Source organism: Rhodotorula graminis (genome assembly GCF_001329695.1).
Source record: "Rhodotorula graminis WP1 unplaced genomic scaffold RHOBAscaffold_6, whole genome shotgun sequence".
NCBI classification, from domain to species: Eukaryota; Fungi; Basidiomycota; class Microbotryomycetes; order Sporidiobolales; family Sporidiobolaceae; genus Rhodotorula; species Rhodotorula graminis.
Window position 1 is genome coordinate 242,550 of NW_017264933.1, and position 27,140 is coordinate 269,689.

Below are 27,140 nucleotides of genomic sequence, written 5' to 3' on the forward strand. Positions count from 1 at the left end.
CGACCGAGGACGAGGAAGGGGTTGGCGGGACGAGGGGTTTCCACGAGCGCGAGTGCGGGTTGGCGAGGAGCTGGCCGAGGTGGGCGAGTGCGCCCGAGAGGGCTGCCGAGTAGGCCTGGTTGGTGCTGCAGTCGGGCGAGGCGGGCGAGTCGTACGAGCCGGCGAGGACGAACGGGAGTGGGTGGGGGGGAGGAGGAGGGGTCAGCGCGCGGTTCGAGGTGGTGCGGGCTGCTCTCGACCGGGCCAGACGATGGAGGTGGTGCTGTTGGCTGCTCGTGCACACGCAGGACGAGGTCGCGATGCGAGTTGAGGGGGATGACGGGGGGTTGGGTGACCTGGGCGAGGGCGGGAGAGAGGGAGAGGTGGGGCGCACTGGGTGTACGAGTGGCTTTGAGCCATGCTCGTTCGAGTGCAGGTAAGCCCCACTGCTGGACGAGCTCGGGAGAGTGCGGTTGAGACGGACGATGAGGCGATGAGCCGATCCGGGCGGGCATCTCGCTCGCTCTTGTCACACACCAGCCAGAACACTGCAAGCACCGCCACCACCACCGTACTGCTCCAGCACCGACACCATGCTCGCCCGCGCCCTCGTCCGCCCCCGCTTCGCCTCGCCCTCCTCGTTGTCGTCGTGCTCGCGGTGGCTCACCTCGACCGCCTCAAAGGTCCACCCGGGCCTCCGCTACCACCCGCACCCGTCCCTCCCAGGCGCCTACACCTTGTCCTACCTCGACTCGCCCCCGCCCTCGCTCCACTTCTCGCCCACCACCATCGGCACCTTGCGGCCCCTCTCGTCCTCGCAGCCTTCGTCCTTTGCCCCGCCGCCACCGCAAGCCGACGACAACCTCCCGCCCATCACCCCGAGGACCCTCCAGGAGAACCCGGACTGGCTCAGGCTCGTCCACGACGTCCTGCGCGAGCACGTCGAGTCGGACCCCTGGCTCGAGACAAAGGCCAAAGCCCTCCACGACGACACCCACCTGTCCGTCTCTTCTCTCTCACACACACTCTCTCTCTGTCCACGTCCGTCCCTGACTCGCGCCACCCGCAGCCACATCGCCGACGAGCGCGCGCCCGCCGACGCCAACCGCGTCCCGGACCCGCAGGACATCCTCGCGTCCGTCCTCGTCCAGAACGGCCGCGTCGTCGGCGCGTCGTACGAGCCCAACCGCGTCGCGTACCGCGTCGTGAGCGAGCAGGGCCTCATGCGCATCCCGGGCGGCCTCCTCGACCGCGTGCGCGAGGCGTGCCGCAAGGTGCGCGAGGTCGAGGAGGAAGTCGCCAAGGAGAGGGAGGCAGGAGGGCAGTAGAGCCGTCGCGACGGTGTCGGTGGACTGGCTGCATCGACCGCAGCAGTCGCTTCGAGAGAGGACGAGCCGACCTTCTCAAACAGCCTCTTGCTCGGCCTCTGCTTTTTCGCCCAGCTCTCTCGCTTCAGCTTCTCTTTTTAACTGCTTGTCGGTTCCTGTCATGCTTGCTGCTTGTCGTACGGTCGAGCTCTGAGCGCCTCGCGGGTCGCAAAGGCGAGACAGGCGGCTCGTGCTCATTCACCAGCACGCGCCCCTCCGCCCTTATCTTGCGCCTCGTCGAGCTTTTCCTTTGTCGGCCGCCCCTCTCCTCCCTCCCCCGACACGACACGACACGACACTCCGGCCCCGCCGCCGTCGCACCAGGAGCGCATGCCGCCCCGCTCGAGGCCGCCAGTCGTCCTCGCTGCCTTCGCGGCCCTCATCGTCCTCATCTTTGCGAGCTCGTTGCTCTCGTCGGCACCCACGCAGCCGTCGTCGTCACCAGCACCAGCAGCATCGCCAGCAGTCGAGCCCGCACTCGACCCTGCCGCAGTCGCCCGCCCCGTCCTCGTCGTCGAGCAAGAGCAGGACGACGTCGACCCGGGCGAGAGCTCGTCCAGCTGGTCTGCCCGCCTCGCCGCCGCCAAGCACCGCGCGTTCGACATCGCGCACCACCTCCTACCCTCCCGACCCGCCCCCCTGTCGACCTCGCCGCCGTCCTCCCCGACCCGTCCATCCTTGCGCCTCCTCGGCTTCGATGGCGACGCCTCGCTCCCCGAGTGCAGCCGCACCCTCCTGTACCGGTTCCGGGGCACGCGCGGTTTTGCGTCCGAGTACCTGCCCTTTGTGCGCACGGCGGCGGTCGCCGAACGGTTCGGGTACGAGGTCTTCCTCGCCGACGAGCGGGAGGATTGGATGTACGGGTCCATCGCCGAGTGTGTCGGCTCGTTCCTTCGCGTCCTTCTTTCTGCAGGCGCCTCGGCGGGACGTGTGCCCGAGAGATAGGCGCCGCTCGAAGCCTGACCCTTGCCACTCGTCCCGCAGCTACTTCCTCCCGCCCTCGAACCGCACCTGCCGCCTCCCTTCCTCGTCCCCGGACCGCCGCAAGATGCTCCCCTCGCGCACCGAGGTCCTCCCGCGGCTGAGCGACGACGAGAACGGCGCTGCGGGCGTCGAGTGGGACAGGACGAGGCCTGAGCGGTTCTCGGCCAAGGGGCTGGAGCGGCCGACCTGGACGAGGGAGGACCATGTCGCCGATGCGTACCAGTGCGTCGGGTTCTCTCTGCCTGTCTGTCGTCCTGCCGTCAAGCGGCGAGGATGTGGACTCACCCTTGTACGACGCCCGGCACAGCATCCCGTACACCTCGGCCCTCCTCCTTTCCCTCTTCCCTCCTACGTCTTCCACCTCCCCCTCATCTTCAGCACAACCCTTTCGCGACCTCCACGCCGCCGAGCTCGCAGCCTACCCGCCCTCGCTCCCGCTCGACGGCGCGCAAACAGTCCCGCCCGCGCTCGAGCCCGTCTTTGTCGCCATGAGCAACGTCGCGAGGAGGTGGTGGCGACTCGAGGAGGGGATCGAGGCGAGCATCTCGAGCCTGAGCGAGGCGGTTGTGGGCGAGGGCGCGAGGAAGATCGGGTTACACCTGCGGTCCGTTCGCGCCTTCCTCTTTGCTCGCCTCGTCCACCTCCTGACTCTCCTTCCCTCCTCCTCTCCTCCACTACTCACCTGCAGCCTCGGCGACAAGTGCCGCGAGTCGGCCAACCCCAAGTACGGGCCGGTCCGCTACGCCTCGGACGCCGAGTTCGCCGACCTCAAGGCGAGCGGCCGGGTGCGCAACGCGGGCAGGGCCAACGAGTGCGGCGCGAGGGCTTCGGGTGCGACGTCGGGCGAGAAGGGGGCGAGCGCCGGTGGGGAGGAGGGCGCGCTGTGGATGGGCGAGGATGCTCGAGTGCTCGCTCGGGCCGTCGGCGCCGCCGCACGCGGGACCGCCGCGCCGACCGTCCTCGCCATGAGCGACGACCCTCGAGGTGCGTCGGCGCTGCAGCAGGCTTGGGCGGAGCAGGGCGAGCTGCCCGGCGTCGAGCTGGTGGACCTTGCGGCGGTGGCGGCGAGGATCGAGGAGCTCGAGGACGCAGCGGTGGACGACGGGCTCGAGGCGGGCTTCGACGCCAACGTGTTCCGCGACGTGCGTCCACCTTTCTCCCTCTCTCTCTCTCTCTCTCGCTCTCTCCCTATGCGCCCGTCCCGGCGAGTGCGCTCTCTGAACGCCGCACGGTCCCCTGACGCCTTTGCCCCTCTCCCTTGTCGCCCACAGGCCTCTCTCCAGCACCGCATCGCGCTCACGCGCCCATTCTTGCGCGACTTGACGCTCTTGGCGCGCGAGAGCGAGGCGCTCGTCGTCGCGCAGGCGAGCAATGTCGGACGGTGCGTCCCCCTCTCCTTTGCCCCCTCGTCTTTCCCCTACTCTCTCCCTCTCGCTCCTCCTTCACCCCTCCCTCTCGGACTCTCTCCCTCTCGATGCCGGCTCTCGTCGGCGGCGCTCCTAATCGAACCTCGTCTTGACGCCGCGTCGCCTCCCCTGCGCAGGCTCCTCACCCTTCTCTCCGGCGAGGACCTCGTACGCTCCGGCGAGGTACACAGCGTCGACGTGCGGTGGTTCCCGACGGCGTACTACGCCTAGAGCGCGTTCCGTATGCAATAGAGAGAGATGCGTCCAAGCGACTCTCGTGCTCTCTTGCTCGTCGAGAGGCTCTCGAGGAAAGGGACCGTCGCAGAGGGAAAGAGAGAGGGCAGTGCAGGGAGGTGATGGTACAACAACATGGCGCGCCCGACGAGGATGCCGCCGCACCCGCTCGCCGCTCACTCCTCGTCGGCCGTCGCCACCTCTGGCTCCGTGCCGTCCTTGGCCTTGCCGCCCTTGCCACCCTTGGCGGTCGAGGCTGCGGTCGATGGGACGCCGCGCTCGACAGGCGAGCCGGGCTTGACGACCTGGTCGGGCGTGAGAACGAGAGTCAGTGCTCGAGCGAGAGGGAGAAAGAGGAGAACACGAGGGAGAAGAGAGCGGGCACGACGCACCAAGCAGAAGTTGTTCCTCCCCGCGCCAGTCCTCACCTGCTCCCTCTTCCACTCGACGCCGTCCGGGCCCGTCTCGCTCCTCCTGACGAGCCAGTACGTCAAGCGGGCCGAGTCGTGCTTGCGGATGACGTCCCACCCGGTCGAGTCGAGGATAGCCGTCAGGCGGTCGTGAGACAGGTAGCGCGAGTTGGTAAGGCAGGGGAGGGGCAGGACGATGTACAGGTAGCCGCGAGGGGTTAGGTACGAGTGGGCGTGGAGGAGCATGTGGCCTGCGCGAGGAGAAAGGACAACGTGAGCTCGCGGCCCGAGGAAAGCACTTCGAGCGGAGAGAGGGAGAGAGGGAGAGAGGACGCACCGCGGTTCACGAGGCTGCCCTCAAAGTTGATGACGAGCGACAGGGCGACGACGTCGAACTTGTCCTCGTCCTTCTCGGGGGCCGGAAAGTCGAAGAAGTTGCTCTTGACGACGTGCGGCGCGAGCGGGTTGAGGTCGATCGAGGTCGGGGCGATCCATGGGTAGCCCTCGTCTGCAGAGGGTGGGGCGGGTCAGTCGAGGGCACGAGAGGGAGAGGGGGAGGGAGGACGGACAGGCGGTGCCGGCGATGGCGCCGACGTCGAGGAGGCGGAGCTGCGGGTGCACGTCGGGGTCAGTTCGGTCGTTTTGATAGTCTGAAGGAGAGAAAGAGGGACGCACCTTCTTGCGCTCGACCTTGGGCCACACCTTGGTGCCGTCCTCGAGGATGGTGGGCTCGGCCTTTGGCTGGGCCTTGAGCTTGTCCTTGTCGTCGACGCCGATCTTGAGGTCCTTGATCTGCTTGACGAGCCACTTGCTCGACTCGCCGCCGCGCGTCTTGTCGCCGCCGTGGACGCTGGCGGCCTGGTACGTCTCGAGGCCGCCGAGGCGTTCGCGCTCCTGCTCGAGCTTTTTGCGCTCGTCCGGGTCGGTGAGGGCCGGGCTCGCAAGCTGCTTTTCGATGGCGTGGAAGGCGCGGATGAGCTCGGTCTGTTTGGTGCGGTTGCGGGGGATGGCCGGGTCGGAAGCGGCGGGAGCAGCGGTGGTCGAGGGGGCAGAGCCGATGGCGGCCTCCTTTGCGGACGGGGTGGCGCTCGACTTTGGCTTCTTGGCGAGGAAGGCGGGTTTGCGGCCAGCGCGCTTGGCCTTGCGGTCGGCGGCTGTGTCGAGAGAGGAGCGAGGTGAGGGTGAGCTCGACGAGGAGGGGGAGGGGAGGAAGAGCGGGAAGGGCGAGAGAACTTGCCGTTGAGGTTGTTGGTGTGCGGCATGGCTCTGTGGGAGCAGTCACGCGAGCTCTAGAGGGTGCTACGGAGCCGTGAGAGACTCATCAACCGCGGGAGATCCCCCCTCGCTCGCACACTCTCCTCTTGGGGCATCAGCGACCACCTAGATCTACTCGCCAGCCTCACTTTACCCAGTCCAGTGCACCGCCCACCCGACCGAGCGCCGACCCACCTCGGCCCACATGCTCGACCACTTCAGCATCCTGTGCGTCCTCTGTTCCCCCCGTTGAGGCTGCTGGTCCACCGTTCCGTACTGACAATGCGACCTGATCGCACGCGCCTGCAGTACCCAGGGCGGCCTCGTCCTGTGGAGCCGCTCCTTCACCCCGTCCGCCTCGCCCTTCGACTCGCTCATCCGCGAGGCCCTCATCGAGCAGCGCGCGTCGTCCACCACCGACACGTCGTCGGCGTCCGTCTCGAGGTGGGACAAGGACGCCCACGCCCTCCTGTGGCTCCTCGCCAACGACCTCGACCTCGTCTTCTGCGTCGCGTATCAGCGCATCCTCTCGCTCCCCTACGTCGCCGACCTCCTCGAGGCCGTCCGCAAGGCCTTCCTCCGCGCCTACCGCGACACGGTCCAGGCCATCGTCGACTCGAGCGCCCGCGGCAAGGACGTCCTCGTCTCGGCGGCCACCTCGGCCGGCGCCGGCGTCGGCAACGCGGCCGCGTTCGGCCTGTTCGGCAACGACGGGTGGCACAAGCTGTTCGAGGGCTGGGACGAGACGTTCAACCGCATCCTGCGCGACTTTGAGGCGAGCGCGGCCAAGGTGCGCCCCCTTCGACCTCCTGCCGTCGTCGCCCTCCGATCCCACACTGACATCTTCGCCCGACCGCGCAGAACAAGAAGCTCAAGCCTCGCACGCCATCCGGCGTCATCGACGTCGGCGCAAGCCCATCTTCCTCTGCGAGCGAGGCCGCAAGTGCGTCCAGCTTCCTCCTCTCTCCTCCCTCTCCCTCTCCCTCTCGAGGCTGACCCGCAGCTCCCCCACCCGCAGCGCCATCCCTCGCCAGCCCGTCCGACGGTGCACTCGACGCGCAGACGATAGCGCGCAACATTGCTGCGCTCAAGGCGCGGCAGAAGGCGGCGCAGCGCAGCAGCGGCAAGGGAGGGAGGAAGAGCGGTCCGGGGACCGAGAGCGAGGGGGCAGGGTCCGAGTGCGTCGCCTCCTTTCACTCGATCTACTCTCTGCCTCTGCGTGCGGCGCGAAAGAGCGTTCGCCTGACGCTCAGCTTCCCATCCAGGTCCGACGGTACGCCGACCAAGCCTCGCCCTCGCAAGGCGGCGACCAAGTGGGCCGACTCGAACATCTCCGAGGCCGACCTCGCCGCGTACGACTACTCTTCGGGCGCGCCCTCGCCAGCCCGAGGCGGGGGGCGTGGCTCGTCGTCGCGCGCCGGCACGCCCGGGCTCGACGACGTCGAGGTCGACACGCGCACGCTCGTCGACAAGGCGGCGCTCGGCAAGCGCGTCGACGGCGGCCTGTACGAGGTCGCCGACTACCAGGTCCGCGGTCGGCGAGGTGCGGCGGCGAGCGAGTCGGACGACGAGGACGACGACGAGGACGGCGAGGACGAGGCGGCCAAGGACAAGCCCCAGTCGACCCTGTCGAGCTTCTTCTCGCGCCTGTCGATGCAGCCCCGGGCCCTCACGGCGCAGGACCTCGCGCCGACGCTCGCCGCCATGCAGCAGCACCTCATGGCCAAGAACGTCGCGCGCGACATCGCCGAGCAGGTCGTCGCCGGCGTCGGCAAGACGCTCGAGGGCAAGAAGGTCGACGCCGGCCTGTTCTCGTCGTCGACTCGGGCAGGACGCCGGGCGGTGCGCGAGGCGCTTCACGACGCGCTCGTGCGCATCTTGACGCCCAAGACGAGCACCGACCTCCTCCTCGAGATCCAGCGCAAGCGCTCGTCGGCCGCCGCCTCGTCGATCGCCGCCGCCTCGAGCAGGAACACGGCCAACAAGGGCGCCGAGCCGTACGCCATCACGTTCGTCGGCGTCAACGGCGTCGGCAAGAGCACCAACCTGTCCAAGGTCGCCTTCTGGCTCCTCCAGAACCGCCTGCGCGTCCTCATTGCCGCGTGCGACACGTTCCGCTCGGGCGCCGTCGAGCAGCTGCGCGTGCACGTGCGCAACCTGGGCAAGCTCGACGACGAGCTCGCCGGCGCGAGCGCCGCAGGCGAGAAGAAGGTCGAGCTGTTCGAGAAGGGCTACGGCAAGGACGCGGCGGGCATCGCCAAGGAGGCGCTCGCGTACGGTGCGTCCACTCTCCCTTTCCTCGCCTCTCGGCCGCGACGGGCGCGAAACTGCGCTCGTCGGGGCCGCAGACGCGGGTCCTTTTTCCTCAAAGCGACACTGACCCGCCTTTCGCCCGCCCACAGCCAAGCAAGAGGGCTTCGACGTCGTCCTCATCGACACGGCGGGACGCATGCAGGACAACGAGCCGCTCATGCGCGCCCTCGCCAAGGTGCGTCCCGTCCCTCTCCTCGTCGCCCTCCTTCTCCCTCTCCCGTCTTCCTTTCTCGCCTTCTCTCTCTCTCTCTCTGCGCACGACACCTATCCCTGACCTTCCTTCGTGCCCCTCCACCCTCTCCCGTTCTCGCTCTCGCTCTCCCTCTCGCTCTCGAGCAGCTCATCGCCGTCAACCAGCCTGACAAGATCATCTTTGTCGGCGAGGCCCTCGTCGGCAACGAGGCCGTCGACCAGCTCACCAAGTTCAACCGGTCGTTGCGTGACTTTAGCGGGTCGGCGGGCGCAGGCGGTGGGGCGGCAGGAGGTGGGCCGGGCAAGGGCCGGGGCGTCGACGGCATGATCCTCACCAAGTTCGACACGATCGACGACAAGGTGCGTCCGGCCGCTTTCTCTTCCTCGTCGCGCTCTCTCATCTCGTCGCCGAGGTCGAGCGCGAGAGCGCTACTGGTTGCAGTTCAGGCCCCTGACGGTCCTCCTCCTCCCGCACAGGTCGGCGCGGCGCTCTCGATGACGTACGTCACGGGCCAGCCCATCTACTTCGTCGGTACCGGCCAGACGTACTCGGACTTGCGCATGCTGCGCGTCGGGCACATCGTCCAGGCGTTGATGCAGGACTGAGCGGGCGGCGGTCGAGGCGGTCCGGGAGCGAGGCGGGCGAGGTGCATCCCGACGGTTCACTTCGTTTCCTGTGCTCTTCCTCGTCAGGCTGTCCGTTCCAGACCGAGGCTCGAGGCCAGAGCAGCGCACAAGAGTCGTGAGCGGTTCGTCGACGTCGGGAATGAGAGCCGACTTTGCTTTTTGTCGTCTCGGCTCGTCGGGCGAGCAGGTTCGAGGCAGGGTCAGGCTCTCTCGTGTCTGTGACAGCTCACGAGCGCTGTGAGTCCTGACGACGTTGAGAGCTGCGGCTGCAGCGCCGAGGAGAGCGAGCAGTCGCGACGAGAGCGAGCAGTCGAGCCCAGCCTGAGCATGTTGGCGGCAGCAGCCTGAAGCCTCTCTGGGCCGAGAGCAAGAGCGACCTTCCGACACATAGTCGGCGGCGAGAGAGCGACGCTTGCTTGGCGAGAGGAAGGAGCTCTCTAACTCTCGAGGGCGACCGGGAGAAGGGAATTTGACGGGTGATAGATTGCGGTGCAGCTCCTTCTGTATGTACATCTCGCGCTTCCGGCCTGTGTGCGAGTCGGAGCGTCAGCTCGACGCTCAGGAGGACGGGCGAGGGAGAGAGGGAGGGAGAGAGGACGCACCTGGAACCACCGCCGAGGACGCGACGAGCCCGCCTCACCGCTTGCCGCTCTGCGCCTGGATCTGCTCGGCGGCCTTGCGCTCCATGAGGTCCTGGCGGAGCTGGAGGACGCGGCGCTTGTTGAAGTACTCGACCTGCACGGGGGAGGACGAGAGGCGAAAGAGGGAGGGGAGGAGGAAGGGGTCAGTGGCTCGCTCTGCGGGACCGAGATGGCCTGTGGTGCATCCCGCTGATTGCTCGGGCGAGTCTGAGGACGTCGTGCGACTGCAGGCGATGTTGCCACCGTCGAGGTCGCCTCGAGAGATGAGGCGGAGCTGATGACGGGAAACGGCGAGGGGAGCTCGAGGGAGAGTGTGGACGCACCCAGCTGCCCGCGCAGACCTTGCGGTACTCGGTGTCCTCCTGTGCGCACTTGCCGTCCTCCTGGCCGGGCACCTGGACGCCGTTCTTGTCGAGGCAGGCAAAGTAGGCGTCGCGGCCGGTCCAGCACTGGGCTCGGGCGGATCGGTCGGGTGCGCCGGTGGGTGCTGGAGCCGAGTCGGTGGTGGACGAGGAGAACCAGCCCATCTTGAGCGTGTGAGCGAGAGCGAGGCGAGTTTAGGCTGAAGGGGCAGCTCCTCCCCGCTCCGCTCCGCTTCTCTCCCTCGCCGCCATCGCTCGCAGTCGGCCAGGCCATCCACGCGAGCTTGCGAGCTTGACTGCATTTCCTCCCGCTCCCTGCTCATGGTGGCAGCGGCTGCCGCCGTGTCGCTGGCCTCCTCCTCCCTCGCTGTGCGGATCCGGACGATGCCGGCTCGCTCCCACCTCCTCGAGCGGTCGAGGCGGGCAGCGCTTGTGCTCGCTCTCGCTTGAGCTAGGCCTGAGACCTGCGGCGCGTCTGCCTCAAGGCGGGCGTAGCCTTTCCTCGCTCGCCTCGCGGGCTTCTCGTCGTCTAGCTCGCTTCTGCAGGTCCTGCGCCCCGCGCTACGAGAAGCAGAGCTGCACGCGAGACTTGATCGGGTCCCCCCGGACGTAGCTCCTGAAAGACCTGAGCGCGCGCACGCACCCCCGGTCCGCGGACCGTCCGTCGCCGAGGTCGTCGGTCGCCGCTCTGCGCTTCGCTTCTCGCCTCGAGCCAGCCAGGCTGCGAGACGATGCTCCGCACCTGCTGCGTGTGCGACCGCCCGGCCTCGCTCGTGTGCGAGCGCTGCGAGCGCGAGGGCGTCGCGATCCTCTTCTGCGCGCTCGACCACCAAACGCTCGTGCGTGGCATCTCTCTCTCTCTCTCTCTTACTGGCCAGCAGGGCCTTTTCCTCACTCTCTCGAACTGTGTGCGCAGGTCTGGCCGGTGCACAAACACGTGTGCGGCCGCCGCAAGGCCAACCCGCTCCGCCTCCCGGACCTCTCGAACGACGAGCTCGACCACCTCTTGTCGGTCATCGACCTTCCGCTCTCCTGGCCGGTACCAGCCAGTCAGAGACGGTCTGTCGCTTTCGAGGCGACGATCGCGAGCTCGGTCGAAGCCATCGTCAAGCTCGACATTGGCGAGTTCGACACGGTCCATCCTTTTCGCCAGCTCGCTCGCGTGCCCAACGACTGACGCTTAGTCGTCGACAGACTGGCATCAACATGCTGCGCGGTACTGCGCCTCGCACCAAGATCTATCCGGCCCTCCTCGGCGCCACTCGTACGCAGCTCTCGCTCGCCGCCACCAACAGCCGTCGCTACGTGGACGCTTTCAACACGTCGTCGCTGTGGCACCACGTCTCTCGCGCCATCGACCTCGTCCACCGCAACACGACCAACCTTCCCGCCGCCCTCGCTCTGGCCTGGAGCCACCAAGCCGCCGTCACCTTGTTCCTCGCCTCGAGGTGCCCTGAGCGCGACGTCTCGCCCGACCCGGACGCCGTCGGGCTCTTCCAGCACGCCTACACGCACCTCCTGTCGCTCCTCGCGGCGTCGGACGTCCGCTTCGGCGAGGTCGGGAGCGCGTCGAGCGACAAAAAGACCGCCGACAGGGTCGTCGACGAGCTTGACTGCCTCGTCGAGTTTGTCGGCGCGCCTGCAGCGGCGACGGAGGACGTCGTCGTCGACTTCAGTGCGTGCTTGAGGGACGTCGTCAGGGTGAGCAGGGCGGCCGAGGGGCTGTAGCGATCTTTGTCATTCGACCTTCTCAGCTTGCTTCTCTCGTTCGTCGAGTTCGGGAGGGAAGCGCAGGGTCTGCAGCCTCGAGAGCTCGTCCGCCTTCGTTCGTCTCGCTCGTTCGTCGCCGACGGCCGACTGGCTCTCGCTCTCGCGCTTGCTCTCGCGCTTGCTCTCGCGCTTGCTCTCGCGCTTGCTCGCTCGCTCGGACCGCCGGACTGGGTGCGAGAGACGAGGCGAAAAGGCAGTACAAACCAGGACCAAGCTACTGCGGCCGAAAGTCATGCGAACTAACGAGAGAGAGGGAGGGAAGCTAGATCGTACAACCAAAGGTGGGAAGGAGAGCGCGCGCCTGTGCGTGTATGAAGGGCGGCGTCGGCTGAGGGGAGGATCGGGGGGAACGAGGCAAGTTGCGATGTGGAGGCAGGGCATTATAGACAGGGGATGCGGATAGCGAGCGTGTAGAGGAGTAGGTAGTGCGACAGGGAGGCGGATGAGGGAGTGTCGTATAGGGCGAAGCGAGAGGGGGGAAGAGGGGAGGGAAAAGACGGCGAGGACGATGGAAGCCGAGAGAATCGAGGCGAGGAGCCGTGGACGTCTAGTCGTCCTCAGCGTCGGGGCCGATCGGGTCCATCGGCGGGAAGACCGGGCCCGAGGCGGTCACCATGGCCTGGCGCTGAGCGCGAGTGCCAGAGTCCTTGCGCTCCGAACGGCGCTTGTCGGCGACGTGCAGGTACTTGCGCAGGTCGGCCTCGAGCACACTGTCGACGGTAGGCGAGCGTCAGTATACGTGAAGGAGGGGCTCGAGAAAGAGAGAGAGAGAGGGACGCACGGCTTGGTGAGGATGAACGAGGCGCCCGACTCGAGGTACTGCTCCTGGTCAGACAGGACTGTGCGAGGGAGAGGAAGAGAGTCAGTGGCGACGTCGCAGAGGAAGAGGGAGAGATGAAGAGAGGAGGAGAGGGACGCACGAGCATTGGCGGTAACGCCGACGACGAGGTCGTCGCGACCGAGCTGGCGCAGCTTCTGGACGACCTGCACGCCCGAGCAGACCGGCATCTGGTTGTCGAGGAAGACGACGGCGTAGTGCTGGTACGCGTCGACGCCGATCGCCGAGTCGGGCGGGCCGGGCAGGCCGACCCTCTTGCCGCCTCGCCTCGACCCGCCGTGCTTGAGCACGCCGCCGATGATGCCGCCGCCGCCGCCCATACCGCGCTCGGCGGCGTCAAAGTCGGCGACGCGCGAGAGCGACGGCGAGCCACGAGGCGACTCGCTGTCGGCGAGCGACGTCTCGTCCTCGCGAGCAGGGACGACGGCGCCCGGTGGCGGCGGCGCGAGGATCATGTCGAGCGCGATCTTGCCGTTCTCGGCCGTCTCGACCTCGCACCCGAGACGCTGCATCATGCGGCTCATGAGCTTGCGCGTGAGCGTGTCGTCGTCGACGACGAGGACCTTGAGCGGGCCGTCGGCGAACTCGAGCCTGCCGGCGCCGGCCTTGGGCGCGAGCGCACGCGGCGTCGCCCTGGCCGGGAGCGGCTTGGGCGAGACGACGGGTACCGAGGCCTGGCTCGGGGCGAGAGTGACCTCGGCGGGGGCGGACGACGACGAGATGTGCGAGTGCGGCGTCGGTCGCAGGGTCGAGTTCGAGCCGCCGAACGGGTGGGTGAACGACGGGCTCGAGGTAGGCGTCGACTGGCCCGACAGGAAGAGGTTCGGGGTGGCGACGTTGGGCGGCGAGGCGAACACGGAGGGGGAAGGAGGCTCGCTCATGGGCGAACCGGCTCGACCGGGCGACGACGGCGTCGACTCATCGATGCTGTCGAGCGTCGGGTCGCTCGAGCGCTTGCGCAGCGAGCCGACAAAGCGGTAGTCGCTCGCGGTCGACGAGTCGGTGCCCGGCGTGACGGCCGCCGTCGACGCGCTCGTGTCGCCCTTGAGCTGCTTCTCGAGCGTGCTCGTCGACGTGCCCGGGCGCCTGACGGCCGTCTGGTTGAGCGCCGGCTGCCCGTCGTCCTCGCGCGTCTGCGTGCCGATGGCGAACGGCAGCTCGACGAAGAAAGTGCTGCCCTCGCCGACCTTGGACCGCACGCCGAGTCGGCCGCCCGAGAGCATGACGATCTGGCGCACGAGCGAGAGGCCGAGACCGGTGCCCTTGCCGCCCTGCTCGCGCCCGACGGCCGTCTGGACGTAAGGCGAGAAGAGCCTGCGAGAGGGAAGGAGAGGGCGAGTCAGTTTACGAACCTCGTTCGGTCGACGACGGCGGGACGTGGGAAGAGGGCACGCGAGAGGAGGTAGGGCGCACCTGTTCTCGGCCATGTCGCTCTTGCGGATGCCCACGCCCGTGTCCGAGACCTCGAAGCGGACGACCATCATCTCCTTGCCCGTGGCCGCGCCCGTCGTCGCCTCGTGCTCCTGCAGCCGGTTTGGCGTGAGCCGCGACGCGCCGCCGCCGAGCGTGTCGTCCGTCATGGCGCCCTCGTCGTCGCCCTTGGACGGCGAGCGCTCGAGCTCGCCAAAGTCGGTCGAGTCGGGGAGGCACTGCGGCTTGACGAGCTCGTCCTCCTGGGTCGGGTAGATGAGCTCGGTCTTGATGCCGATGCGGCCGCCGGACGGCGTGAACTTGGCGGCGTTCGAGACCAGGTTGGCGAGGATCTGGCGCAGGCGCATCTCGTCGCCCATGACGAAGCCGTCGCCCTCCTCGGTGCTCGCGTCGCCCGGCCCGATCTCGGCGGCGCGGACGGCGAGCTGGTCGACGCGCAGGTCGAGCGACGTCTCGAGCTGGAGGCCACGCGAGGCCGCATCGAGTCGCAGGGGGACAAAGATGGACCTCATGACGTTGTGGAGCGAGAACGGGCGCGAGACGGACGAGAAGCCGCCGCGCTCCATGCGCGAGAAGTCGAGGACGTCCTGCGTGCTCATCGACGAGTCAGTCGTCATCACGGGGAAAGAGAGGGAGGGGAAGAGGGACGCACGTTGAGGACCTGCGACATCATGGCGAGCGAGCCCTCGAGGGCCGAGTACTCGATGGCGAACTCGGAATTCTTGTCGAACACGTTGAGGCCCTGGAGGTTCTGGACGGCGAGGAGCGCCGTGTTGAGCGGGACCCGGACCTCGTGGAAGATGTAGCTCGAGAACCGGCGCTTGGCGTCGAGTTGACGCTTCTCATTCTGCTGGGCGCGCTGCTTGGCCTTGAACGAGATCTTGAGCTCGGCGCGCATCGTGTACATGCGCCGGTCGGCCATCTCGCGCATGTAGTGCAGGAAGAGGATGAAGCCCTGGAACAGGAGGACTGGCGAGGAAGGGTCAGTCTCGTGCGCATCAAGAGGTCGATCGGGCGAGAGAGACGCACTGTTGACGAGGTTGCGAACGTAGGGCGTCCGGTTGGGCAGGATGAGGACGGCGACGATGACGAGCCAGATGATGTCGTACACGACGGCCCAGATGCGCTTCTGGCCCATCGCGAACAGCGCGACGACCGGCAACGCCGAGACGTAGTAGAGCGTGCTGCGAGAGGGAGGAGCGGGTCAGGCTCGAGATCGTCAAGGAAGAGACCGAGGGGCGCAAGAGGGAGGGGACGCACGCCATGTAGTCCTTCTTGCCGCACTGCGCCGCCGCCGTGTAGTAGCCGCACAGGTGCATGTCGATCGGGTTGTGGATGGCCGGGAACAGGATGGCGACAAAGAGGACGGCCTGCCAGATGTTGTTGTGCCGGCGAGGGACGTCGAACGCGGCGAGGACTAGGAGCGGCACGGCGAATGCGGGCCAGATGGCGTACAGGTTGGCCTGCGCGAGACGAGTCAGTCCCGACCACCTTTGCGGCGAGGCGAGGAGAAGGGGAAGAGAGCGACGCACCTCGTTCCAGTGCGACCACGGCTTGGGCAACAGCGAGACGGTGAGGACCCAGTTCAGGGTGAGGTAGGCCGCGCCGAAGATGTGGGCGCCCTTGCCGTTGAACCAGCACTGCGAGAGGCAGGTCGACGTCAGGACACGTTGCGGGAGGAGAGAGAGAGAGAGAGGCGGGAAGGGCGTGACGCACCTCCTTCTGGTACGCGTCCTCGACCGCCGGGTCGTGGTACGACGGCTGCAAAGGGAGCGATCGACGAGGTCAGTCGCCGCTCACCGCCAAGGCCGAGACGGTCACAGAAGAGGGGACGCACCGCAAAGAAGCGAGTCAGGTAGGGCCACACGCGATACCGCGCAAAGCCGACGACGGCGTCGACCGGCCCGTTGGTCTCGTACGCCGTCTGACGCAGGCTGCTCCCATCGCTCGGCATCGTCCCGATCGGCCCCGTCCCGCCCGCCGTGCCCGTCCCGTTGCGATGGCTCGCCGACTGCGAAGGGATCGTCGTCCGCTTCCAGCAGTCGTACTCCTCGCTCTGGTCGACGACGACCTCGTCGACGAGCTCGTCCTCCTCCTCGCGCCCGCCGCCACCGCCGCCCGCCGTGCTGTTCTGCGCGTTGCGCCGGTTGCCGACGAACGACGAGCCGGCGTCCGAGCCCGTCGTGTTGGTCGGGTCGCCGAGGCTCTCGGACGGCGCCGAGCCGTTGCCGATGCGGCGCTTGAGCTTCTGCCACCGCACCTGGAGCTTGTTGCCCGCGCCGGGCGGGACAAAGGCGACGGCTGGCGGGGGCAGGACGAGGTCGCCCTCGAGCGCGGGCGAGTCGGCGGGCGTGCGCTTCTCGTCGACGTGCCGAGAGCTGAGGAACGACGTCCCGCGGCGCGAGCCGGAGCGGGGGCGCTGCGGCTGCGGCGAGGCGGGCGCCTTGTCGAAGCGCTTCTCGGACATGGCGGACCGGGCTGGTGCGAGTCGGGTGTCGGGCGAGGGGAAGAGGGAGGTGGAAGGTCGAGGTTGGCGGAGGCTGCGAACGAGCTGAGGCGGACAAGGCTCGGGTTGGACGGCTCGGCGCGACTTGCGGCTCGGCTCGTACAGTCGGTGCTGGACGGGGGGTGCGTGTGCACTGCTGCGCACGAGGTACTGGTGCGGCGCGAGCGGGACGGCGAGGGCTGACGAGGGCGGACCGTGGCTGCGCGTCGATGGCCGACGAACGACGAGGAGCGGGCGAGGGACCGTCTGCCGCGCGAGTGGCCGTGTAGAGGGCCGCGCTGCGAGTGCTGAGCTCGTGCAGGCGTCGACAGGCGGGAGTCGGTGGGTGGAGAGAGGGCGAACGAGGGCGACCTTTTCGAGAGCGAGGCGACGAGGGAGGAGCTCCGGACGCTGAGCGAGCTTTCGCTAGCGTGTCGCGCCTGATCGAACGGCGAACGGCAGAGCTTGTGCGGTGGCGCTTCGGTGGTGCGGCTCGGCAGGCGTCCAGCTCGTGCGTGGGTCGAGGAGGACGAACACCCACTCGCCGACCTGCCGCGTTCTCGGGCTCTCGCTGGAGGGAGGTGGGACCGCTCGCGTGCACCGACGTGCCTTGGAGCTGACACCGACAAAATGCGGAGAGACGGCCGCCGGTGCCTGGATCCACATGCCGCTCCGAGCGTGCCGGTCGCTCGGACCTTCTCAAACTCTCGCGCCCGCTCGCTCGCTCGCTCCTGCCGTTCTTTCGCTGTGCTACGACGCTCGTTCCGTGCCTTCAGACACAGTGCACCAGGCTGCTCTGTCCGCGACTCCTCTCGTGCGTCGGAAGGAGACGATGCGAGGCGATTTCGGCACCGTCGCTGCCGACGTCGATTGCCGGCCGCCACGACGAAGAGATCTCGCAGCGAACTCGACCCCCTCCCGCGCGCGCCCTGATGCTTGTGCGGCTCCGTTCCTGCTGGTCGTCGTCGCGCAGATTTCAAGTCGGCGAGCGTGAGGAGGAGCGGTCACGACTCACGGTCGTCCGTCTGGGCGGCAGTCGATCCTCACCTGCGGCAGATCCGTCACAGCGGCAGACGTCGGAGAGACCTTGAGCAACGGCAGCCATGAGCGAGCGCAGGAGGGACGGACGCAGCGGCGAGTCGTCGCACAGAGGTTCGAGCGCCGCCCGTGCGCGAGAGAGTCCTTCCGGTCAGAGGAACTGAAGCCGCGGATGTAGTTCTCTAGCGACAGAGCGGTTGCTACTTTGCAAGTACGAGAGCGCGCAAGAAGGGAGACCAGGAAAAGGTGCGACCGAGACTCGACCACGGCCGCCTCGCCCGCGGCCGACTCTCGCCTCGCTCTCCTCCAAGCACATCGTTGCCTCGCTAGGTGCGTCCTGGGCACCGTGCCGCCTCTCTGGCCCACTGCAGGGCACTCGGCGACGCTGGCGCTGCCCGTCGCCCCCTCTCCCACGCGCCCTGAGCCGCTCATGAGCACTCGCTGACTTTTGCTCCCCTCCTCCTCCTCGTCCCTCCTCGCGCCAACTTCGTCCCCCTGCCGACCCACCCTTGCCCGCCAGCAGCAAAGTCTTTAAATTCTTTGAGCGCCGGTCAGACTCAAGGGTAGACTTTGCCAAACCCACCTCCTCCTCCACCCACCACCACCACCACCTCACCAGCTTCATCATGGTCCGCTCGCGCGACGAGAAGGAGGCGTACTTCGCCCGCCTCAAGGAGTACGTCGAGACGTACTGTGAGCACCACCTTCCTCGAGTCGCGGTCCATCGAGCGAGCGGGAGCGTGGGCGCTGACCTCGTTTCACCTCCGCGCAGCGTCCATCTTCGTCGTCAACGTCGACAACGTCGGCTCGAACCAGATGCACCAGATCCGTCAGGCCGTCCGCGGCAACGGCACCATCCTCATGGGCAAGAACACGATGGTCCGCCGCGCGATCCGCCTCATCCTCGCCGACCACCCCGACTTCGAGCGCTTCCTCCCGCTCGTCAAGGGCAACGTCGGCTTCGTCTTCACGTCGGCCGACCTCAAGGACATCCGCGAGATTATCGTCTCGAACAAGGTTGCCGCCCCGGCCAAGGCCAACGCGTTCGCGCCCAACGACATCTACGTCCCGGCGGGCAACACCGGCATGGAGCCCGGCAAGACCTCGTTCTTCCAGGCGCTCAACATCCCGACCAAGATTGCCCGTGGTACCATCGAGATCACGTCGGACGTCCACCTCGTCCAGGCCGGCAACAAGGTCGACGCGTCGCAGGCGACCCTCCTCAACATGCTCGGCATCTCGCCGTTCACGTACGGCATGAAGATCATCTCGATCTTCTCGGACGGCCAGCTCTTCCCCGAGTCGGTCCTCGACGTCAACGAGTCGGAGCTCGTCGAGCGCTTCCTGTCGGGCGTCAAGGCCATCGCCGCCATCTCGCTCGCGCTCAACTACCCGACCCTCGCGTCGGTCACCCACTCGCTCGTCAACTCGTACAAGAACCTCCTCGCCATCGCGCTCGAGACCGACGTCACGTTCGAGGCCGCCGAGGCCCTCAAGGAGCGCCTCGCCAACCCGGAGGCGTTCGCCGCCGCCGCGCCGGCTGCTGCCGACGAGTCGAGCTCGGCTGCCCCGGCCGCCGACGAGAAGAAGGAGGACGAGGAGGAGTCGGACGACGACATGGGGTGCGTCCCCTCTTCCCTGCACCTTCGTCCCTCGGCGGCGACTCGAGTTACTGACCAAGTCCTTCCTCCTTCCCTCCCCTTCATTCCTGTCCTTCGCTCGTCTCACCCTCGTATTCGACTCCTCGCACTCGCCTTCCCTTCCCCGTTCGTCGTCGTGTCACCCCGGGTCCACCTCGTCGCCCTCGCCCGCCCTCCCCGCCTCGCCAAACCTCGCCCACCCTCTGCCGCCGCCATCGCCCTTTCTCCCGAGCAGCTTCGGTCTCTTCGACGTGCGTTCTCTCTCCCGCCTCGCCCTACCTCTCCCGATGACGTACTGACCTCGTCGAACCCGCCTTGCCCGCCATCAGTAAACGAGTCGCGCATCGCGTGCCTCTGCTTGGTCGGAACCGTTGGACGTGCTGGAGGAGGCCAAGGAGAAGGCGGTGTGGCGAGCAACGAGTTGAGCGGGGGCATCAGGGCTCTTCATTGAGCTCGAGTGCTTCTCTCCCTCCCCTTCCTCGTTCTCTCTCCCTCTCTTTCCCCTCGGTCGTACAGGCGAGGGAGTGTCAGCTGCAACGTTGGCCTCTCGCGCTCTTTGCGATCACTCCTCCTGATTCTGCCGAGCGAGAGAGAGAATGCCGCACGGCTCATCGCTTGGACTTGGGAAGGCGGGTCCGTGCACCGAGCTTCTGCCGCTCGCGCTCGAGAGAGGCTCGCTTCGCCAAGGCCCAGCAAACCAGGTCGACCGACTGTCCGCTGTCGCAAGCTTCACGCTCATGTGCACGCGCAGACGAACCGCAGCAGTCGAGAGACTCAGGCAGCGAGCTCTGCTGGTCCTCGCGCTCTCGCTCACTCTTTGTCTCTCGCTCGCTGGGCTCTCTCTCGGCTCGCGACCAAGATCAGAGGAGACGATCGCACAAAGCGCGAGAGACCATCGTTGCAGCGAACGCTCTCTCGCCCGCGTGCCACCGAGAAGAGAGGACGAGAGAGGGGAAGGCGAGGCAGGAAGCACTCGGGCTCCATGCAGAGCCCGCGACCCGCACCGCTCGGCACTCGCGACACTGCCGCCTCCTCGACCGCGACCCGCCTAAACGACGGCGACCCAGCAGAGGCACGACGATGCGCGACTCGTCGGTGGCAGCCGACCCTGCGGCGACGGGCACTCGGAACGCTATGGCGTCGCACTCGCTCTGGTGGTTGCTGGTACATCGATGACCACTCTGCGGGTGCATGTTTACGCCTGCAGGAGGTTGACGCCGGTGGGGAGGCGACGAGAGATGAAGAATGGCGAGGAGGAGGGGGAGGTAGGGAGAGGTCGTGGTGACTCGCTGGAGCGGCTGCTGCGCCGTGGAGAGCTCTGCGCGTGATCTTGGACCAGCAACGGCCTCGCACGGCGCGATGAGCGAGTGGTGCAGGGCGAGGCTCTCGTGCGGCCGTCCTCGTCCTCGCGAACGCACTCGTTCGCGGTCATCCATCACCGCTAGAACCCCAGACGGTACCTGCTTGCTCTCCAGTCGAGGTACCTGCCGACCCGCTGCCACGCCGGCAAGCGGCTCGGCTACGCTCGCCTCCTCGCCTCGCCCTCCTCGAGTGCCGGTTGCAGCGGCCGGCGCGCTCTCCAGCGAACGTCGCTAGCCGAGCAGTACAGCGCAAAGCGCCTGGCGCTCTGCACAAAAGGCGGCGGCCAGCTGTGTCTCGCCTTTGCGGTGCACACGCCTTCGTCCGTCTCGGCGTCTCCTCGCCGCTCGGCCTGCTTCGCTCGCCTCTTGCTTCTGGCCTCGCTTCACTCTCTGCCTCGCCCAGCGCACCCACATCGCCGGCTACACGACATGTCCCGCGCCCTCAACCCTGCCGCCCAGCCGTTCGTCTGCGCCGCGCCGGCGCCCTCGCCCTCGCCCCCGTCCCTCGCCGACCTCTCGCTCGCGGACCCGCGCGCCGCCTCCTGGGCCCGCCTCCCCGTCAAGGTCAAGGAGCGCATCGTGCACCATGTCCTCGCCATTATCGACGAGGAGGAGGCCCCACAGGGCGACTACTCGATGTTGCCCGTCACCGTCGGCTTCTTCGCTCGCAAGGAGATCTCGGACAAGGAGGTGCGTCTCAGGCCTCTTTCTCAGCTCTCTCGGTCACACATACTGACTCTGGACGCACCGACAGCAAATGATGAGCGCTGCATCCCAGGGCTACCAGCTCAAGTGCCTCGAGTCGCTCAACCGCGAGATGCGCAACATCTGCTCCTCCTGGTTGTGGCGGGTGCGCTTCCCTTTCCCTCCTCGTTCGCTCAAAGAGACGTGTACTGATGCTCCTTCTTTCGCGGCGCAGGCCCTCCCGTTCGCCCATTTCGACAAGGCCGCCCTCGAGCGCCTCGAGGAGGTGCTTCCGCCGCACGCCTCGCACGTCCGCATCGTGTCCTTCGGCGGCGTCACGATGAAGCCCTGCTGCGGCTCCCCGCTCTACAACCCGGACGCGCGAGCTCGCGACAGGGTCGCGTCGCGCGTCTTCCGCATGTGCGACAACGTCGAGGAGGTCGCCATGACCGAGCTCCGCCAGCAGCCCGACAGCGTCTTCCAGCTCGAGCACCTGCGCATCGCGACGGTCGCCACGTCGTCGTACGGCGCTCGCGACTTTGCGTTCCTCCAGCGTCAGCCGCACCTCGAGTCGCTGTTCGTCCACAGCAAGGCGCCGCCGCTCGCCTCGGACTCGATCAAGCTCGCCGAGAGCCTGTCGCGGTTCGCGCACCTCAAGAACCTGCGCATCAAGGGCACGAGGCTCGTCAGCACGGCGTTCCTCGAGCGCGCCATCGCCATCCCGTCACCGCTCGAGGGCATCGAGCTCGTGAGCGCCGAGGCCGACATCTCGTTCGACGCACTCGCCGCCTTCCTCGTCCACTTCTCGTCGACGCTCGTCTCGCTCGACCTCAACCTCGGCAACTGGGCCTCGTCGGACCTGTGGCCCGTCGACGACGGCACGAGCCTCGAGCTGCCGCACCTGAAGACGCTCGGCGTCGGGACCGATTTCGAGTCGGCGTTCTTCTTCCGCCTCCTGTCGCCGACCATGCCCCTGTCCTTCTTTCGCCTCGACTTCTTCCCGTCGATCGCGGACGACCCGATCGCCCTCCTCGCCTTCCTGCGCGCGCATGCCGCGACGCTCGAGCGCGTCTTCATCAGCCTCGAGGCGATCCAGGGCACGGACCACTGGGGCGAGTGCCACCACGGCGTCGAGCTCACTCGCGAGGCCCACGACGACATCCGGTTCGAGTGCGAGGAGCTCGGCGTCGACTGCATGGTCGGCTTTGACGAGCGCACCTACGGCGGCAGCGCGGCCGAGCCCGTGTGGGATGGCGACGAGCGTCCCGACTCGCGCGGCTCGGGCGCCGAGGACGGGCTGGACGCCGAGACCGCGTCCCTGCGGGAGAAGCTCCGGTACCTCATGCGCGTGGCGGCGGCCGAGGGGCCGGAATCGCTCGAGCATGTGAAGCGCAGGCTCGAGCGGACGGGTCGCGTCGTCTTTGTGTAGAGGCGGGAGCGCCGGCAGCGACGCCTAGAGTGGGAACGAACGGTGTCGTCGTCGTCGAGAGTTGTGCAACGCGCTCAGTCCTCCTCTCGGGCGGCTTGCAGCGAGAACGAGAGGTTCGAGCGCGAGCGCTTCGTCCTTGAGGACGGGCGCGATGCCGAGACGGTCGCCGAGCAGCGCAGAGCCTTCGTCGCGGCCCTCGCCAAGAGCAAGACCCTCGAGGAGCTCGCCCTCGGCACGAGCAACGTCGTCGACGACGACGACCTCGCCGCCGTCGCGTTCTCGGGCCCGCTCAAGCACCTTTCCTTCCGCGACGCGCCCGCCTTCAAGACCTTCCTCGGCAACTTCTCGACAACGCTCGAGTCGCTCGAGCTCGACGGCGCTCCCGCCACGGCGCCCGAGGACGAGTCGCACGTCGAGCCGGTCGACCTTCCCAAACTCGTCGCCCTCGAGATCGCCACGCCGCTCACCGCGACGGTCTTCCGGCTCTTCGCCAATGCGCCGCTGCGCGAGATCTCGATCGGCGAGTCGCCGCAGATCACCGTCAAGGACCTCGTCGGCTTCCTCGAGGCGCACAAGGACACGCTCGCGAGCGTCGATCTCGAGGAGGGAGCGGTCGCGGCAGACGACGAGGGCGAGGACGGCGAGGGCCAGGGGCCCGAGGAGCTCGTTGCGGCGTGGTGCGAGGAGCATGGCGTCGAGTTTGCCGTCATCGAGGCGGACGACTCGCTCGCGAGCGACAGCGAGGACGGGGACGGGGACGTCGCTCGGGCGTAGCGGGCAGGCGGACGAGCTAGACGAGCGAGAGCGTAGACAGAACCTGAATTATCGAGGCGGTGCGAGCAGTGCGAGCGTCGAGGGGAATGCGAGGAGCTGAATCCTCTTTGAGAGCCTCTCTCCTCCTTCGCAACCGAGAGCAAGGTCGAGAGCAACGACCAAGAGTTGCAAAGAAAGAGGCACAAGACAGAGTGCGTCGCACGGCAAAGAAAAGAGCGCAAGAAAGGTCGCCGCTCCGTCCCTCGCGGGCCAAGAACCCCTCCCTCGCACGCTCGGACCCTCCTCACGAGTCCGGCGCCGCCTCGCGGAACGTCTTGACGTCCATCAGGATGCGGTCATCGCGCCTGCTGAGCGACACGAGCTTGTCGTCGCGGACGAGCGCGCGCCAGACCGTGTCGCACGGGTCAGACAGGTCCCGCAGGTAGGCGCCCGTCTTGGTATCTGCGCACGCATGCGACCATCGAATCAGTGCCGCCGCTCGACGAGTGACAGGCAGAGAGAAGGGAGATCGAGGACGCACCCCAGAGCTTGAGCCGGCCGTCGTTGCCGCCCGAGAGGATGAAGCGCTCGTCGAACTGGAGGCTCGTGACGCTCTGCGAGTGCGCCTTGATGCGGTGCAGCGCCTCGTACGTCGTGAGCGAGTAGACCATGACGGTCCCGTCCGAGCCGGCCGTGACGAGGAGGTCCGAGTACGGGTCGAGCTGCATCTGGCCGACGAGGAGCGTATGGCCCTGCAGGAGGGCGAGAAAGTCGCTGGGGACGAGGAAGGCGCGCGCAAGGTCAGGTCCAGGACGACGACGACAGCGAGGCGAGAGAGGGAGAGAGGACGGACCCGGTCTCGGCGTTCCACACGCGCACGGTCGAGTCGAGCGAGCCGGTGATGACGCGGGCGCCGTCGAACGCGACCGCGTAGATCTCGCCGATGTGGCCACGGAAAACATGCAGGCACTCGCCCGTGTCGACGTTCCACAACTGCAGGAGGCGACAGAGTGAGCCCGTGATCGAGAGGGGAACCTTCTCGAGGGCGAGGCCGACGATGGGGAGAAAAGGCGAACAGGGGACGCACCCTCGCCGTCGTGTCGTACGACCCGCTCACGATCTTGTTGCCGCACACCTCGATGGCGCGTACGCTCTTGCGGTGCCCGCTCAGCAGGCGCAGGGCGAGCCCTCGCTCAATGTCCCACACGCGGATCGAGCCGTCGCGCGAGCCCGAGACGGCGACAGGACGCGCATCGAGGACGCGCAGGCACCGGACGGTCGACGTGTGGCCCGGGAGGACGTGCAGGCAGCGACTGTGGGTGAGAGAAAGGGTGGTCAGTGCGTGTAAGGGCAAGGGAAGGGTGGGCTCGAGCGCCGCCGGGCACGGCAGAACTCGAGAGGCAGAGGAAGCGCTCGGACGCACCCGGTCGCGACGTCCCACACCCTGACGTTCCTGTCGCTCCCGCCGCTGACGACGACCGCGCCCGCCTGGCCCCACCCCCTCGCCGTCCCGCAGATCCCGCCCTGCTGCGTCGAGTCGCCCGTCGGCCCACCGGCGCCGAGGCCCATGCCGCCGCACGTGGTCGGGCGCGTACCGGAGCGCGTGTCGGGGTACGAGGACGAGGACGGGCCGGGCTCGGGCTCAAACGAGGTCGACGAGCGGCGGCGGCGGCGAGGGGGAGGGCGCGCCGACGAGGGCGACGACGGCGACGAGTAGGACGAGGCGGCGAGAGGCGTCGTGTCGGTGCGGAAGAAGGCCTGCGACGCGGGCGTGCCCGGCTCGCGAGACCGTGCGCGCTGCTTGCCCTTGTCCGGGCCGACGCCGTACCGCGCGCAGAACTCCTCGTCGTCCTCCCACCCGAGCTCGTCGTCGAACCGAGGCCCGCCGCCCCGGCTAACGAGCGTGAGGCACCACACGCCGAGCTCGTGGCCGGCGAGGGTCCGGACGTAGGTGCCGAGGCCGGCCTCGAAGATGTGGACCTTGGACGTGTCCATGCCGACGACGATCCACTCGTTGTCGAACGCCATCGACGTGACGACGCCCTGGTCGACCGACATTTGGGTGCTCAGGAGCGTGCCCGGGCCGCGAACCCAGTTCTGCTCCGACAGGTACGCGAGCTTGAAGTGCGACCGGTACGAGAACGGCCGGTGCGGCTGCGGCGGCGCCGTCGTCGGCGAGACGTGGGTCGACGAGCCCGACGGTGCCGAGCCCTCGCCAGCGTCGAGAGCGGCTGGACGGAGGACGCCCTGGCCGGTCGGCGCCCTGACCGGGCCCGGCGGGATCGTGCCGAACTGGATCGACTCGGGCATGGGCGACACGCTCGCGGCGTTGGCGGCGTCGACGTCGCCGAAGAGCAGGTTGCCCGCGTTCGGGACGAGGCCGGGCGACGTCAACCCGGTTGCGACCGCCTCGACCGACCCTCGCGCCCTGCGCGCCGCCATGCTCGCCCGCGCCGCGCCCTCGGCCTCGACGACCGACACGCCGAACCCGAGCCCGGTCGTCCCGGCGCCCGACTCGTCGTCCATCGCGTCGGCGCCCGTGCCGAGCCCGACCGCCGTGACCGCCGCCGCGACCGACCCGCCGGCTGGCGCCGAGCCGAATACGCTCCCAAAGACGGGGAAACCGGCGGCGTACCCGCCCGTGCGGGCCGCGATCTCCTCGAGCGCGTCGCGGTCGAGCGTGCCGCGGCGCTCGCGGCCGGCGGGCGTGAACAGGGCGTCGTCCCAGTCTCGCGCGCGCTCGCCAAACTCGAGCGTGCGCAGGCGCGCCGCCGTGCCGAGGCGGGTGCTCGGGCTCGTCGCGTTGTTGACGGCCGACGACGAGGCTGGTGCCGACGAGGACGACGCGGCCGACGAGGAGCGGTCGTCGGTGTCGGAGAGGTACCGGACGGTGGCGTCGGCGGGAACGGGTACGGGCGGTGGCGGCGCCGGCTTCTCGGGCGGCGCAAAGCCCGACTTCCAACACATGCGGCGCCAGGTCGACTCGTCGAGGAGGAGCGCGTGCCAGTGCCGGCTGACGGCGCTCGCGCGCGCGAGCGTCTTGGCCTCGTCGACGAACGACAGGACGTGGAGCGCGAGCTCGAGCGGGAGGGTGCGCAGGAAGTCGCGTTGGAGGCGGGGTACGATGAGGGGGTAGAGGGGCGAGAGGTCGATCGGGGCCGTGTCGGCGAGGAGGTCCTGGAGGAGCTGTTCGCGCGCGCGGCGCGACAGGGCGTTGACCTGGGCGCGCAGGTGCGACACGACCTCCGACTCGGACAGGGGCGACGGCGGCCCGTTGTCCGACCCGCCAAGTCGGGTGGCTGCGGGACGACGGGGTCGACAGGGACGGCAGGGACGCCGGATCGAAGAAGGGCGAGGTCCGACTCGAGCGGGGTGCCCTTTGGCCGCCAGCTCGACGACGACGCCTCGAGCGACGGGTATGCTCGCGCGGTCGGCTGGGGCGACGGTGCCGGGGTCGGCGGCGAGAGCTCGGGTGCGCGTGCGGCGATCGGGGTAGTCGAGGAAGGTGGGAGAGGGGGAGCTGGGGATGACGAGGTCGGCGCCCGGTCGGCGGCGATGCTGGACGAGCCGCGCGAGGACGCTGCGCTGAACGGGCGCGAGCCGAACGTGCTGTCCATGGTCGTGGTCGGCGAGGTGCTGGACTGCTGCTGCGAGCGATGTTCCTCGGTGAGCCCCGCGCGCTGATGAGGGGGCAAAGGGGGCGAGAAACAGGGTGCGCACCTGGCGTGGCCGTGCGGCGAGCGTGTGCAGGTCTTGTGGTGCCGCTGCTGACGCAGTTGCGGGTGCTCGATGGGCTGGCGCGGTGACAGGAGAAGAGCGAGGTGGGGAGAACAAGGGGCCGACCGAGGAGGAGAGGTCGAGGGGGGCGAGCGGTTGCGGCGAGTGGCGCTGCGTCTGGCCCGTCGCTGCGGTGCGGTGGAAGCCTGCGAGAGCTGCACCAGG

General features: G+C 68.2%; 8 protein-coding genes across 8 annotated transcripts; 4 read left to right on the top strand and 4 right to left on the bottom strand.

The window, feature by feature from the left end:
- Positions 1 to 4,146: 4,146 nt before the first annotated feature.
- RHOBADRAFT_53198 (uncharacterized protein) lies at positions 4,147 to 5,642 on the bottom strand (the record flags this gene model as incomplete). The annotated part of the gene is made up of 6 exons (XM_018416720.1): positions 4,147 to 4,275; positions 4,363 to 4,631; positions 4,718 to 4,888; positions 4,950 to 4,989; positions 5,056 to 5,534; positions 5,573 to 5,642. 6 exons carry the CDS (start codon positions 5,640 to 5,642, stop codon positions 4,147 to 4,149), a joined length of 1,158 nt encoding a protein of 385 aa, XP_018271233.1.
- A 197-nt stretch (positions 5,643 to 5,839) lies between these two features.
- Positions 5,840 to 8,824, top strand: RHOBADRAFT_53199 (uncharacterized protein; the record flags this gene model as incomplete). Its single annotated transcript, XM_018416721.1, has 8 exons — positions 5,840 to 5,862; positions 5,944 to 6,424; positions 6,496 to 6,577; positions 6,653 to 6,812; positions 6,900 to 7,912; positions 8,037 to 8,122; positions 8,287 to 8,499; positions 8,617 to 8,824. The coding sequence occupies 8 exons, from the start codon at positions 5,840 to 5,842 to the stop codon at positions 8,743 to 8,745; spliced, it is 2,187 nt and encodes a 728-aa protein (XP_018271234.1). The 3' UTR covers positions 8,746 to 8,824.
- A 406-nt stretch (positions 8,825 to 9,230) lies between these two features.
- Positions 9,231 to 9,955, bottom strand: RHOBADRAFT_64926 (uncharacterized protein). The gene is made up of 3 exons (XM_018418614.1): positions 9,731 to 9,955; positions 9,369 to 9,501; positions 9,231 to 9,293 (listed from the first exon to the last, which is right to left on the bottom strand). Exons 1-2 carry the CDS (start codon positions 9,932 to 9,934, stop codon positions 9,403 to 9,405), a joined length of 303 nt encoding a protein of 100 aa, XP_018271235.1. The 5' UTR covers positions 9,935 to 9,955; the 3' UTR covers positions 9,231 to 9,293; positions 9,369 to 9,402.
- A 545-nt stretch (positions 9,956 to 10,500) lies between these two features.
- On the top strand, positions 10,501 to 11,497 carry RHOBADRAFT_43676 (uncharacterized protein; the record flags this gene model as incomplete). The annotated part of the gene is made up of 3 exons (XM_018414265.1): positions 10,501 to 10,608; positions 10,686 to 10,904; positions 10,964 to 11,497. 3 exons carry the CDS (start codon positions 10,501 to 10,503, stop codon positions 11,495 to 11,497), a joined length of 861 nt encoding a protein of 286 aa, XP_018271236.1.
- A 221-nt stretch (positions 11,498 to 11,718) lies between these two features.
- Positions 11,719 to 16,275, bottom strand: RHOBADRAFT_53201 (uncharacterized protein; the record flags this gene model as incomplete). Its single annotated transcript, XM_018416723.1, has 10 exons — positions 11,719 to 12,249; positions 12,321 to 12,378; positions 12,460 to 13,691; positions 13,791 to 14,395; positions 14,461 to 14,777; positions 14,838 to 14,992; positions 15,069 to 15,271; positions 15,341 to 15,448; positions 15,525 to 15,569; positions 15,646 to 16,275. 10 exons carry the CDS (start codon positions 16,273 to 16,275, stop codon positions 12,087 to 12,089), a joined length of 3,516 nt encoding a protein of 1,171 aa, XP_018271237.1. The 3' UTR covers positions 11,719 to 12,086.
- A 1,682-nt stretch (positions 16,276 to 17,957) lies between these two features.
- Positions 17,958 to 20,023, top strand: RHOBADRAFT_43678 (uncharacterized protein; the record flags this gene model as incomplete). Its single annotated transcript, XM_018414266.1, has 3 exons — positions 17,958 to 18,024; positions 18,104 to 18,953; positions 19,960 to 20,023. 3 exons carry the CDS (start codon positions 17,958 to 17,960, stop codon positions 20,021 to 20,023), a joined length of 981 nt encoding a protein of 326 aa, XP_018271238.1.
- Positions 20,024 to 20,761: 738 nt separating this feature from the next.
- On the top strand, positions 20,762 to 23,219 carry RHOBADRAFT_53202 (uncharacterized protein; the record flags this gene model as incomplete). Its single annotated transcript, XM_018416724.1, has 4 exons — positions 20,762 to 21,022; positions 21,087 to 21,182; positions 21,252 to 22,441; positions 22,547 to 23,219. The coding sequence occupies 4 exons, from the start codon at positions 20,762 to 20,764 to the stop codon at positions 23,217 to 23,219; spliced, it is 2,220 nt and encodes a 739-aa protein (XP_018271239.1).
- Positions 23,220 to 23,364: 145 nt separating this feature from the next.
- Positions 23,365 to 26,815, bottom strand: RHOBADRAFT_36032 (uncharacterized protein; the record flags this gene model as incomplete). Its single annotated transcript, XM_018413323.1, has 8 exons — positions 23,365 to 23,660; positions 23,740 to 23,972; positions 24,052 to 24,191; positions 24,286 to 24,511; positions 24,622 to 24,686; positions 25,098 to 25,409; positions 26,010 to 26,417; positions 26,534 to 26,815. 8 exons carry the CDS (start codon positions 26,813 to 26,815, stop codon positions 23,503 to 23,505), a joined length of 1,824 nt encoding a protein of 607 aa, XP_018271240.1. The 3' UTR covers positions 23,365 to 23,502.
- Between the last annotated feature and the right edge of the window lie 325 nt (positions 26,816 to 27,140).

Bases quoted from the DNA above. Each gene is read 5' to 3' on its own strand.
- RHOBADRAFT_64926 (XM_018418614.1), bottom strand. From the start codon at position 9,934: ATGGGCTGGTTCTCCTCGTCCACCACCGACTCGGCTCCAGCACCCACC. The intron at 9,502-9,730 runs GTGCGTCCACAC...TCCCCCGTGCAG, and splicing joins AGGTCTGCGCGGGCAGCTGG to GTCGAGTACTTCAACAAGCG.